Raw genomic sequence first — 13,671 nt, 5'->3', positions numbered from 1 at the left:
AATAAAACAAGTACAATAATCTTGAAAAATACAAGTCACAACTGGTACAGGAGGAGAGAGGACCCTGCCCGCGAGGGCTCACAATCTACAAGGGATGGGTGAGGATACAGTAGGTGAGGGTAGAGCTGGCCGTGCAGCGGTTTGGTCAATCGGTGGTTACTGCAGGTTGTAGGCTTGTCGGAAGAGGTGGGTCTTCAGGTTCTTTTTGAAGGTTTCGATGGTAGGCGAGAGTCTGATATGTTGTGGTAGAGCATTCCAGAGTAGGGGGGATGCACGAGAGAAATCTTGTATGCGATTGTGGGAAGAGGAGATAATAGGGGAGTAGAGAAGGAGATCTTGTGAGGATCGGAGGTTGCGTGCAGGAAAGTACCGGGAGACGAGGTCACAGATGTATGGAGGAGACAGGTTGTGGATGGCTTTATATGTCATGGTTAGGCTTTTGTACTGGAGTCTCTGGGTGATGGGGAGCCAGTGCAGGGATTGACAGAGGGGAGAGGCCGGGGAATAGCGGGGGGACAGGTGGATTAGTCGGGCAGCAGAGTTTAGAATAGATTGGAGGGGTGCAAGAGTGTTAGAGGGGAGGCCACAGAGCAGGAGGTTACAGTAGTCAAGGCGGGAGATGATGAGGGCATGGACTAGGGTTTTTGCAGATTCTTGGTTTAGGAATGTGCGGATCCGTGAAATATTTTTGAGTTGGAGGCGGCAGGAAGTGGAAAGGGTTTGGATATGTGGTTTAAAGGAGAGATCAGTGTCAAGGATTACCCCAAGACAGCGGGCTTGTGGGACTGGGGAGAGTGGGCAGCCGTTTACTGTAATGGATAGGTTCGTTGGGGAGATCGCGTGAGATGGGGGAAAGATGATGAATTCTGTTTTGTCCATGTTAAGTTTTAGAAATCTAGTGGAGAAGAAGGATGAAATAGCAGACAGACATTGAGGGATTCTGGTTAGTAGGGAGGTGATATCTGGTCCAGAGATGTAGATCTGTGTGTCGTCAGCATAGAGATGATACTGAAAGCCGTGAGATTCTATGAGCTGTCCCAGGCCAAAGGTGTAGATGGAGAAGAGCAGGGGTCCTAGAACTGAACCTTGCGGGACTCCGACAGATAGGGGGCGAGGTGAGGAGGTGGTGTGTGAGTGGGAGACGCTGAATGTACGGTCAGTTAGGTATGATGAGATCCAGGATAGGGCCAATTCTGTGATGCCAAGGGATGAGAGGGTCTGCAGCAGCAGGGAATGGTCCACTGTGTCAAAGGCAGAGGACAGGTCCAGGAGGAGGAGGACAGAGTAGTGTCGCTTGCTCTTGGCGGTTAATAGGTCATTGGTGACCTTAGTTAGGGCAGTTTCAGTGGAGTGGTGTGACCGGAAGCCTGATTGAAAGCGGTCGAAGAAGGAGCAGGAAGATAGATGGGAGGACAGTTCAATATGGACATGTTGTTCCAGTAGTTTTGAGGCAAAGGGGAGAAGTGATATAGGGCGATAGCTAGATACAGAGGATGGGTCAAGAGAGGGCTTTTTGAGGATAGGTGTGATTGTGGCATGTTTAAAGCTTGAGGGGAAAATGCCAGTTGTTAGTGATAGGTTAAAGAGATGGGTTAGGGTTGGGATGAAGACTGTGGTGAGGTTTGGGATGAAGTGGGATGGGAGTGGGTCAAGTGCACAGGTGGTGAGATGCGATCTTGAGAGTAGAGTGGAGAGTCCGTCTTCTGTAATGGTGGAGAAGTTGGTTTTGGAGGTGGAGGGCTAGGTAGTTGGGAGGAAGGGTTCTGGGGGTTGTTTACTAAAATTGTCTCTGATGTTCTCAATTTTCTGCTTGAAAAATGAGGCGAAGTCTTCAGCTGAGATGAGTGGGGAGGGAGGAGGTGCTGGGGGACGGAGGAGAGAGTTGAAGGTGTTGAATAACTGTTTGGGGTTGTGAGACAGGGAGGATATGAGAGATGAGAAGTAGGTTTGTTTTGCTGTGGCGAGCAAGGTTTTGAAAGCAGTGAGGGACTGTTTGAATGCGATGAAGTGCTCGATGGAGTGGGATCTTTTCCATCTGCGCTCAGCAGCTCTGGAAGCTCGCCTCAGTTCTTTTGTCATGCTGGTGTGCCAGGGTTGTCTGTTGATTTTGCGAGCTTTGGTATGTGTGAGAGGGGCAAGAGATTCCAAAGCTGCAGCTATTGTGGTGTTATATAGAGCGGCAGCATCATCCGCATTGTGTAGGGAGCTTATGTCTGTGAGAGGGAGGAGGGATTCAGAGAGTGAGTGAAGATCAAGGTGTTTAAGATTTCTGCGAGGGTGTGAGAGTTTGTGGGGTGGGGGTTGTAGACAAGGAGTGGAAAGGGAAGAGAATGTAAGTAGGTTGTGGTCAGAAAGAGGAAGAGGTGAGTTTGAGAGGTTAGATAGGGAGCAGAGGCGGGTGAAGATGAGGTCCAGTGTGTGACCACAAAATGAAGAAAACTACAGCCAACTGAGTGTGCACCTCGATAAGTAGTGTGAAAGGTGCCACACAACAATCCGGCTACACCATGATTTGCCCCTTTAGTCGTCTGATAAGGGTAATCACATATACAAAAGCGTGAGCAATGTATCTGGCGAGAGTGGACATCACACAGTCCTTGACTAGCGGTAGTGATCTTGTAATATACATGGTGGAACGGCCGTGCGGGACACAACTCACACATTGAGGGGGGCTTGAATAAACGCATATTTAATATTAGGCGTGTTATTAGGAATCTGTGTGCACTAAATTTACCTTAGAACAGGGTGACTAGCAGGATTAACGGGACGCTTATTGATTAGATAGGGCACTTGTTTTCCAGATTTAGGGTTCTTTGTAGAGTTAAATATTCTGGATTTGTACTTGTGATTGTCTGGTGCTAAAGGAAATAAATGAGTCTCCAGAAGGAGTACGCTGAATGGTATTAGACAGTGGGGATTTAATCAGCTCATTGGGACTGGTTTCAATATTAGAAAGTCTTCCATCTATCCAAGGACATGCTAGAATACTAGAATTCAGTTGTCAGTCTTCTATAAGAAGGATATGTGGGGTGTAGCAGGTGGTGTTCTTGTGCTGCCGCTTTCCATCTCATTCTCTTATTCTGATGAAGGGAAAACCCGAAACGCATAGGCCATTTTGTTCCGTTTGTTTTTTTTTTTTTCATAGAAGTGAATTAATAGTTTTATGTACAAATTGCCTCCACAAGGAGAAACCTTAGCCCTTAGACCTAAATAGTTTTATCACACTGGAGATCGGTAGCCACGAGTTCCCTCTGTTCATCACTACCAGGGCTCCAGAGATCTAGGATATCGGTCCAGGAGGTGTGGGGAGGGCAGTGGATACGTTTCCTCCCACCAACAAGTGCATGCGGTGATCGCACCACTTAATGACACACATTCACTTGGCTGCTGCTCCTTCACTTCGCCTAGCCCTACATAAATGATCTGTGCACATTTCTCATGTTATATGGTAATGAGCGCCGTGCCGTCCGACGGGCAGTTACGGGTCAACCTGATGTAAGCCCGATAGCCCAGGAATTATGCCAGTGATTGATAGGATGACTCCTTCACCAAAGGCAGCGAGGCTGGGTGAGCAGGTGCCGGGGTCCGTCTGCTCCGGACCATGGGGCCACCTGGCTCTCACTACCATATAACAAGCCAGATGTATGAAGATCATTTATGCAGGGCTGTAAGGAATGGATGGGTAGGATCCCAATGAAGTGACACATGGCAGGGTGGCCGCTGGTTAGAACCGGGAATCCTGATGCCTGGCTCGGTATCGGGCCATGCTGCAGCTTCTTCTGTGCAGAAATCATATCATCTTACATAAAGGTTAGAACTATACCTCTATCTTGGCTATAGCTAATGCTCATTTTAAAGCAATTGATGCAATTTCTGAATTTTATATCACATCCAACATGTACAGGTTTTTTTTAACCAATTAATTGCCGGAAAGGATCAGTCATTGGCAGATGCCCTTAGCCAATTGTCATACACCAACTACACCATCACTCACCGGTCTCCCTAATTGCTCAATGCCATTTATCATCCTATAATTATCGAGCAGTTTTTGGATGGTGACTGGTTTTGCCACTGCTACCACTTGGAGAAGGGCTTGGTAACGTGGGCCTACTGTCATTGTACAGCACCATTTCTTACATGGATGATTAGGCCTTTCCTGCATATATCAGTACTTATTATTCTTTTTTTTCTTGTAAGAGCCTCCTTTTTTAAATTTTGCACTAGTGCCACCCTTGCCGCGGGCAGTGCTTGCACACAGTCAGTGGAAACTATTAAGATCCCCGCTAGTCATTGAGCCGCGATCCCAATCTGCACCTGCGCCATTTTGCTGGAGAACGCGGGGACGTGAATGTGCGCAGACAGCGCTAGTGTGAAATTTAAAGAAGGAGGCTCATACAAATGCGGATGGGCCGGCAGAGCCGAAGACCCTACCCAAAGTCCTGCCCCGATGCACGAAGAGGATACTGCACCACAACTTCTAAGGGTGAATTAAACACTACAGGTATCCATTAAACGAGTATATCAGGGCCATCATAGCCATACCCAGGGCCACACCTCCGACTCCTCAATTTCCATGACACTGAGTCAGACGCCACCAAAATGGACTCCGACTTCACAACCCAGGCCATGCCTTTACTTAAATAGTGATTACAGGTTCTCTTTAAGGATCACTTTGGTATACTGGCTTTAACTATGAAAAGTTACCCATTGACACTTTTTATATCCACATTCAAGCTAGTAAATTGGATTTTGGACATTTAGAGTCACCTTGTTTGGGTCTTCATAGAGCATAATCACAATCTGCGTCATGTAGTTCAGTTCATTTACAAAGTTCAAGTAGTCCATCGCCCTTTTCCACTGCTCATCCTTAGATTCCTAGAGCACAGCATGAGGTGACATTAGGATAGTGACTTCTGCACACAAATGCCCCTTGCACACTAATACATGATGAAAGTCTGGCTACAGATATCACTTGGAGAAAACAACTGAACAGAGTTCACTTTTAACCTTGTCCATAGGAGTTCAGAGATCATATTCATATAGAACTGTACTGTATATACAATGTAGTACTATTGTCATTGTAAAGTAATTTTGACTTTTCACCACTAGATGGCGACTCCTCACCACAGAAACGATCTCCTGCACTTGGGTCTCTTCTACTGTGGTAGGTGTCAGCATTAATTCATGGGACATAGTGTAAAGGTACCGTCACACATAGTGACGCTGCAGCGATACTGACAACGATCCGGATTGCTGCAGCGTCGCTGTTTGGTCGCTGGAGAGCTGTCACACAGACAGCTCTCCAGCGACCAACGATCCCGAGGTCCCCGGTAACCAGGGTAAACATCGGGTAACTAAGCGCAGGGCCGCGCTTAGTAACCCGATGTTTACCCTGGTTACCATCCTAAAAAGTAAAAAAACAAACGCTACATACTTACCTTCCGCTGTCTGTCCCCGGCGCTCTGCTTCTCTGGTCTGGCTGTGAGCGCCGGGCAGCCAGAAAGCAGAGCGATGACGTCACCGCTATGCTTTCCGGCTGACCGACGCTCACAGCCAGAGCAGGAGGAGAGCAGAGCACAGCGCTGGAGGACAGACGGCTGTAGGTAAGTATGTAGTGTTTGTTTTTTTACTTTTAGGATGGTAACCAGGGTAAACATCGGGTTACTAACCGCGGCCCTGCGCTTAGTTACCCGATGTTTACCCTGGTTACCAGTGAAGACATCGCTGAATCGGTGTCACACACGCCGATTCAGCGATGTCTACGGGGAGTCCAGTGACGAAATAGAGTTCTGGACTTTCTTCCCCGACCAGCGATCTCCCAGCAGGGGCCTGATCGCTGCTGCCTGTCACACTGGACGATATCGCTAGCGAGGACGCTGCAACGTCACGGATCGCTAGCGATATCGTCTAGTGTGACAGTACCTTAAAGGCCCTGCGCTTAGTTACCCGATGTTTACCCTGGTTACCGGGGACCTCGGGATTGTTGGTCGCTGGAGAGCGGTCTGTGTGACAGCTCTCCAGCGACCAAACAGCGACACTGCAGCGATCCGGATCGTTGTCGGTATCGCTGCAGCGTCGCTATGTGTGACGGTACCTTAACACTGCATTCGCTGGCCCATGCTGCAAAATAAATACCAGTACTTCGATACTTTTCATTAATTTGCAGTCATTTTTCATTAATTTTTTCCTCCTACCCATCAAAGAGTCATAACTTTTTATTTTTCCATCGAAGTATGCGAAAGATTGTTTTGTGGGACGAGTTGTCGTTTTGAATGAGACCAATCATTTTATATCCTATGATGTACTGAAACATGGGGGGGGGAAATAAAAATGTTGCAGGTTTTTAGAACATTCGCTAGTTATATGGGCGAGAACTATTATGGCAATACCAAATTTAAAAGAGATTTTTGGTTTTACAGCTTAAAAAAAAACACTGCAAAGAAAAAAAGCTTTTAGATTTTGTTTGGGGGGAGGTTAGGTTTTTTTATGTTAAAGACAGAAAATAGGGCTTCTACCATTTACATTTCGTTCACCCACCCTTGACTCCTCATTACACTGTTATTCAAGCTGTACGATGATTTCTATACATTGTATGTAAGTGTCAGATCTTCAGATTTGTCCCATGAAAAGATATAATGAATTACTGACAATTATGTGATCGGTGTACTCACTTGTGATATGCTGTAATATATATAAAAAACACAACACATTTTTTTTTAGTTACTGATCCCTGGCTGCCATAACCGCACATTTGCGCACCACGGGAGAGATGGATAACCGCAAGTTTCAAACTCTAAAATGACTGCAAATTGGAGCTCGCTCCGACCACATCAGTTCCTCTCTCTTGCCTGCTCCATACATTGAATGCACATACACACTGTACATTTATGGCAGGGGTTAAACTACATACAATAATGAATACTACTAATTTACTTATGAAGGGCATTCGGTTTTACATTTACCTTACAATTTATCAATGATTGAGGATACACTACAAGCAAAGCCCCCTTGGGTGGGCCGCAGATCAGTCACACAGATGTAGCACAGGAAGTAATGCTACTTACGTCACAGAGAGAGCCAAAACGAAGGATGGAGAGCAGCGAGTGCACGTGACTCTCACTGGTAAAGTACAGTCGTGTGCGCACGTGGCGTTCCGGAGACATCACTCCTCGGGAGTATCTAACAACAAAAACGGGGGAGATGAGAGGTGCAGACCCTAAAAACATTCTCTGTTAGGGCAAGTAGCTTATACAACAGGACAAGGCACATTCAAGACATTTGGCTCAATGCTGATGTGTTGTTCATGATGAGGTCACTTCACTTGGCCACTGTGCTTAAGGGTGGCCTAAAAAATGTGACGTCAACATAGACTACAAGGTGTCAATATGAAACATAGGGTGGGGTCTGTAGTCAGTGTGGAGCTGTATGACCGGTAGTTTTGGCAAAATTGTTCAATGCCACCGTTTTCTCTAGCGTCTCCTAAGGAAATGTACAAACACAGTCTTATGCAGCCTCCGAGTTTTTCCAGGTGACGCCGCTTCAAGAAAACTCCAGCAGCCGGTGTCCCGGAGCAGACTCGGTGGTTTTGCCATGGTTCTTGTGGGGACTAATAGTGAAAACTTCCTGACACATGAGCACGTCTTTTAGCCACTTACACGTTTCTGAATCCTGAAGCAGATAAGACGTGCCGTAAGAAGGAACATGAGCACACCACTGTCGTTTTGACATTGCCGTGCATTATTTCCATTTTAAGGGGCGTTTTTTGGGCAGAATCCACCTGAAAAAAATGTTGTGTGCACATACCCCAACTCTTGCCTTTTATTATCTGGACATTGGAATACTTCGAAACCATGCAATGCTAGGGAAAGCGACTAAGTACTACAACTATGACGGCAGATACAGATTTTAGAGGAAACATCACATTGTCTTATGATGACCTTTTAATGCCTCATTCATCCCACACTAACTGAAGGGGGGGGGGGGGGGGGGAAAGAAAATAAACATTACTGAAGTGTAATGCAGAGGGTTAGTGGGGGTTTAAAAAAAATCTGCAAACTTGAGAAATCAAGCAGCTTTCAAAAGCAAAGGGTGAATAAGATTTTCTAGAATCTGACAACATGTGGTGCAGTGTGCAAAGGAGGAGGATAGGGAGATTAGTGCTGATAGCATTGCCATGTATGAGGATACAATCTCGGTACATGACCGGGCTCAGCGGGGAGGGTTCAGGTCATATTCCACGGAGCTACTATTAATGTATAGGATATGGATAGGATAATAGGATTTCTGGGGGCCAATCACAGGCAGTCATTATCAAAGGAGCCATGGCCTGGCCAGGCACGTGAGCGGTCGTACAGTAGGAGAGCTCCGGGGATGCAGGCCTGCAGAAGACTGCACTGGGCCCCTGCGATCCGGTACCTATAAGAGCTGAGGAATATTCCCTGCACCTCCTGACTAAAATTGAAGGGTGGCGGGGGGGCATAATGTAAAAAAAAACCTCCAAGGAAATTCTTTTGATAGCCGTCTATATGCCTTCTCCCTATAAAAATTCCATGATGAAGGTGACAGCGGCATTTATTGATCATACCGGTTGACCCTGAAGTCATTATTGGATATTTTAGGAACATTATTCATCCATATTGGGAGAGGTGTAAACCAAATCAGGCTGCAGACTTCTAGGTCCCAGTTAGGTGAATTACTATTGCAAAGGTCACCGACGGACCTATGGCGTGTTAAATATCCCCCAAAAAAAGAAATCTCCTGTTAGTCTAAATCCCATGAAACACCATCACGTATAGATTTGATCTTAGGCTCAGAACATAGTCTTCCTCTTGTAGACTCCGTGAAGTGTCTGCCTAGAGTCTTCTCCGGCCATTCGCCTCTAGTGACGTCCCTACGTATGTTACCTATAACATCTCTGGTTTTATTGGCAGTGAATCCTTCTGGATCCAAATCATAGATTATAATCTGGCATCATCCACTCAAATATTTTCAGGAAAACAATAACTCAGCTTTGTGTAACATTACGTGGGATGCCATGAAGGCATGCTTAAGAGGGGTATTGATTCAGACTATTAGTGGATCGAAACCCAACACCAGACAGTTCGGGGAATTCCTCCAAGATGGTGTTAAAATACAAAGGAACAGTTTGTTTTAATTGGAACAGTGGGGGGATATGCAGAGTTGGAAGGAGGCGCAAAGGCACACAATGTGTATGTGAATGAAAAAGGCAAGAATAAACGCATGTTTTGTCAAACAGGGTTTTTTTATAAGGGGGAAACACCAAGGTTACTTACTGGCAGCCGTTTTTTCCAGAACCCATGACGGCACACCTGAGAGAGGGGATCCGCCCAGTCAGGACCGGAAACCCTACTGAAAATAAAAGGGCGGTACGTCTCTGTTGCTTCAGTTGGTTTTCAGAGCATTAGACGCCCCCCTGGTTAGTACACATGGCAAATCCATCACCACATCATATGAACTAAACACATCCAAAACTATAGTGCACACCAAAAGGTGATAAAAAGGGAACATACAGGTGCAATCTTGGTTTCCGGAAAAAACGGCTACCGGTAAGTAACCTTGGTGTTTTCCCTTCCCCCATGACGGCACACCTGAGAGACTTTTGTAGAATGAAACCTTAGGGAGGGACCACTGCTTAGCCGGTAGCGTTTGAAAAAAGTTGAGGGTGAGGACCAGGTAGCGGCCTTGCAAATTTGGTCAATCGATACCTCAGCTTTCTCTGCCCAGGAGGTAGCCACGGCTCTGGTGGAGTGAGCCTTGATGCCATCAGGAAACATAGTGCCACTCGCAGAATAGGATAGACTAATGGCCTCCCTGATCCATCTAGCAATGGTACTTTTAGCTACCCCACACCCTTTTTTACTACCCTAAAAGGCTACAAATAGGGTTTGGTCTTTCTTCCACTGACTAGTCATGGTCATGTATTGTAACATAGATCTTCTTACATCTAACATATGGAACTTTTGTTCCCCAGGAGTTTTAGGATTATTATAAAATGATGGTAAAGTAATCTTCTGACTCCTATGGAATTTTAGGACCACTTTGGTGAGATACGCCAGGTCTGGTCTTAGAATTATCTTGTCGTCAAAAACCTAAGTATAAGGAGGGCATATCGACAGAGCTTGTAAATCACCTACCCTACAGGCCGATGTTAGGGCTACCAGTATGACTGCTGATGCTGTGATGGCGGCTGCTGCCTCACTTCCATGATTAAGCTTTTGGGCATGAGCGCGTCTTCTGTAGTCATGCCCCCTTTTATGAGGGATCCACTGCACTTCCCGCCTCCTCCGGTGCCCATTGGTTGCCCCTCCTCATCTGCCGCGCCGCCGGAGTCCTTTTCCACTGGCCAGCGTTTTCTTCATGAGCGCCGCCATCTTGGATCCGGCGCCCGCCTCCGACGTCACGTGGGCACGCCCATTCTCCCGCGTGCCTTGTGCGTGACGCCAGACAGGCAACCCGGAAGCGGCAGCTGCATATGGACGCCGGCAGAGAGGGGAGGGCGGCGTGGCAGCCACAGAAGGAGCCCGGCCATCCGACCGTGCTGCACGGACGCCTGCTCGGATGGCACATCCAGAACCCGGACACCGACGCACAGGCGCTGCCTGTTCTTCCACGCCGGGACAGGTACTGGGTAAGTGGAAACTTCTCCGCCGTGTTCAGCATGAGGGTCTCTGTCAGGACAGCAAACCCAATATTTCATATTGTGGATAAAGCTGCTGTATGGGAGGCCGGTAGATAGATTATGGGTTAACTGACCGCTTTCCCCCACTTTTGGACTTGGTAGACGCACCAGACAGGGTTGCCCGCTGTCTCCCCTGCTCTTCGCACTATTAAGCCTCTTGCCGCAATCACTAGGAATCATCCTGGTACCGAGGGTTTCAGTAGAGGGACTGTAGTGGAGAAAGTGGTGCTTTATACTGATGATGCATTATTGTTTTTTGCAGAGGTCTCGTGGCGATGGAGACTACTGGGAGAGATTTGGGAGACGTTCAGGTTTAGTGATTACTTGAAGTACCATACATCAGTCTGCTTCCATTGGATAATGGTGGCACTGTTCCTTTTTATGTTATTCTGGATTACGAGTAGCCTCTGAGTCTAAATATATGGGCATTAATATAACATCGCAAATAAACGACTGAAAGATTAAATTTAACCTCAATTTTTTACAAAAGTCAATCATAAAATGCAGAACTGGTCTAAATCGCTATTGTCTGTGTTGGGCCGCACGAATTTAGTTAAAAAGATGTGGATGCCTCAACTGCTATAAGCCTTAGACAATTCCCCTACTTGAATACCCTACAGATAGTTTATAGTATTAATCTCCTGTACAGGGAACTAATTTGGGGCAAGCAAACTTTCTCAGTGTTTGGAAGTTAGCACCAGTCAGCAAAAGTCCGGTGCGAACGCTGAACACGTGGCTCAAGTTCGCCCATCTCTAAAAGAGAGACAAAAGTGATGGTGGCCTGGCAGGTCCAAATCCGTGGATTTATTTTATTCTTTCATATTCCATACTCCTTTTGTGTGTATACTGGGGTATGTTGAGGGCTTGACTACTGATAAATATGGTAAGATGGCATGTATTTAATCTCTGTTATAACAAGTTAACCATAACCAAGATATTTTCTCCTTTAGCGTACTGTGCCTCTTATGAACTCTAATATGACTTGTACTGTGATTGGAGGGGTTGGTGGGCAGCGTTTATTATATTTTTGTCGGCAAGTGTCCCTAATTTGAAAATTTTCAATAAAAAAAAAAAAAGTTGGATTTAAAATAAATAAATAAATAAATAAATAAATAATGAGAAGAAATCCATAGAATTATATTACATAAGTCATAGGTCTCCTTACAGTGGATGAAGTTTATTAACGGTGTCGTCATCCTGAGTTCTCTGCAGATCAGAGCGGATCTTCCGAACCAGAGGGGTGCAATAACCTTTGGCAATCTCCAGCTTTTCGGCTTTGGATATTCCATATTCCTACATTGCAATGAGAGATGGAAAAAACAGTATCATAATGTGAACTTTGAAGAATTGGCGCAGTCATATTCTCAGGCTACCCTATGGATGTACTAGTTTTATGTAAAAAAAAATAAATAAAAGCTTAATGTATAGAAAGAAAAAGAATATTCAACATTTGGATATATTTTGAGCTATTTTCTTGTAATTTTAAGGGTTATTTTTAGCGGTCAGAGTCGTCACTACTAGAGTTGAGCGACCTTGACCTTTTTAGAGTCGAGCCGGGTTTTGCGAAACCCGACTATGTCCAAAGTCGGGTCGAGTGAAATCGGCCGATTATGACGTAAAGTCGGGATCGACCGAAACACGAAACCCAATGCAAGTCAATGGGGCAGCATAGTCGGCAGTGAGTGGGGGCCAGGAAAACACCTAGAGTGCCCATTTTAATGTCAAAACCATCCATTCTTCTTAATGAAGCTTGTCAAGCGTAATTTACCTTAAAATAATTGGAAGGCATTTGAAATTGGGGGTCATTTGGCTAAAGTTGTGGGGGGTAGGGCTGGTTCAAGTAATTAGTGGGCCCAGTAAATCTGGACCACGTCACGGCAGTGGAGCAGGGAGAGGTAAGTATTTCAACTTTGCAAGTGCTGTGATCCTGAGCAAGCAGGGGGGGCCCACTCGTTGGCATTGGCACTGGCACAGGGCCCCTCAAAGTACAGCGGTGTGTTTGCACGGCGGGGGCGCCTCCCACCGGCAGCAACACTTTTGCGTACTATGAGAGGCCCTGTGCCAGTGACGTCGCCAACTAGTATTCCTCCCCCCACCTGATGAAGGAACCTGCACTTTCATCTGCACCTTCCTCTTTGTCCCCGTGTAAGGTGGTATGGTATGCGGGAAGAGCAACCTGACTTTCAGCAGGGTCACAATGTTGTTGTGTAGCGTGCACGGGGAATGTTGCGTTATGGGTCAATGTACCAGCAGACTCATCTATCACTGGCTGGGCAATGGGCACGATGAAGTGGAAACACAGATATAGGCCCAAAGAAGAAAGTGGGCTAAATGCAGTTCAAAATTGGTAACACAGGAATAACCAGGGGGCATTGCAGTGGAGGACAACTGGAATGAGAGGCTGACACAGAGAGTAGGGCCAAATCAGTAAGTAGTCGAAATGCAGTTCAAAATTGGCAACCGTAGTAAACAGGCGGCACAGCTTTGTTCAGTGGAGGAGAACAGCAAGGAGTGGCAGACACCGATAGTAGGCCCCAACCCAACTAGTAGGCCAAATGCAGTCTAACATTAACAACTACTTAACGAGAGGCTGAAAATGGAATTTCAGGACAGGAAACCAGGAGAACAGCAAGGAGTGGCAGACACCGATAGTAGGCCCCAAACCAACTAGTACGCCAAATGCAGTTGTTCCATTTAACCACAATTTAATGAGAGCCTGAAGATAGAAGCTCAGGAAAGGCAACCTGGGGAACACCTTGGAGTGTAACACACCATCTCTCTCCACCCCATACCCATTTTGTAGGCCTAATGCTGTGTACTTTTCTACAACTACTAAACGAGAGTCGGAAGACCGAAGCAATGGCAAGGAAACCTGGGGAACACCTTGGAGTGTAACACACCATCTCTCTCCACCCGATACCCATTTTGTAGGCCTAATGCAGTGTAGTTTTCTACAACTACTAAACGAGAGT

General features: G+C 46.3%; 1 protein-coding gene across 7 annotated transcripts in view; it reads right to left on the bottom strand.

Annotated features, from left to right (window-relative positions):
* Positions 1 to 13,671, bottom strand: part of LOC138665154 (inositol hexakisphosphate and diphosphoinositol-pentakisphosphate kinase 2) — a 210,248-nt gene that overhangs the window by 48,145 nt on the left and 148,432 nt on the right. For all 7 annotated transcript variants that reach the window (XM_069752444.1, XM_069752428.1, XM_069752437.1 and 4 more), the window contains 3 exons: positions 11,865 to 11,992; positions 7,065 to 7,179; positions 4,768 to 4,875 (listed from right to left, as the gene is read on the bottom strand). In XM_069752444.1, coding sequence (XP_069608545.1) covers positions 4,768 to 4,875; positions 7,065 to 7,179; positions 11,865 to 11,992 — 351 coding nt within the window. The remainder of the gene's footprint in view (positions 1 to 4,767; positions 4,876 to 7,064; positions 7,180 to 11,864; positions 11,993 to 13,671) is intronic.

The sequence above is a fragment of the Ranitomeya imitator genome, chromosome 1 (assembly GCF_032444005.1).
Source record: "Ranitomeya imitator isolate aRanImi1 chromosome 1, aRanImi1.pri, whole genome shotgun sequence".
Taxonomy (NCBI): Eukaryota; Metazoa; Chordata; class Amphibia; order Anura; family Dendrobatidae; genus Ranitomeya; species Ranitomeya imitator.
The sequence above is the reverse complement of the archived record's forward strand: the minus strand, read 5'-3'. Positions and strand labels throughout refer to the sequence as shown.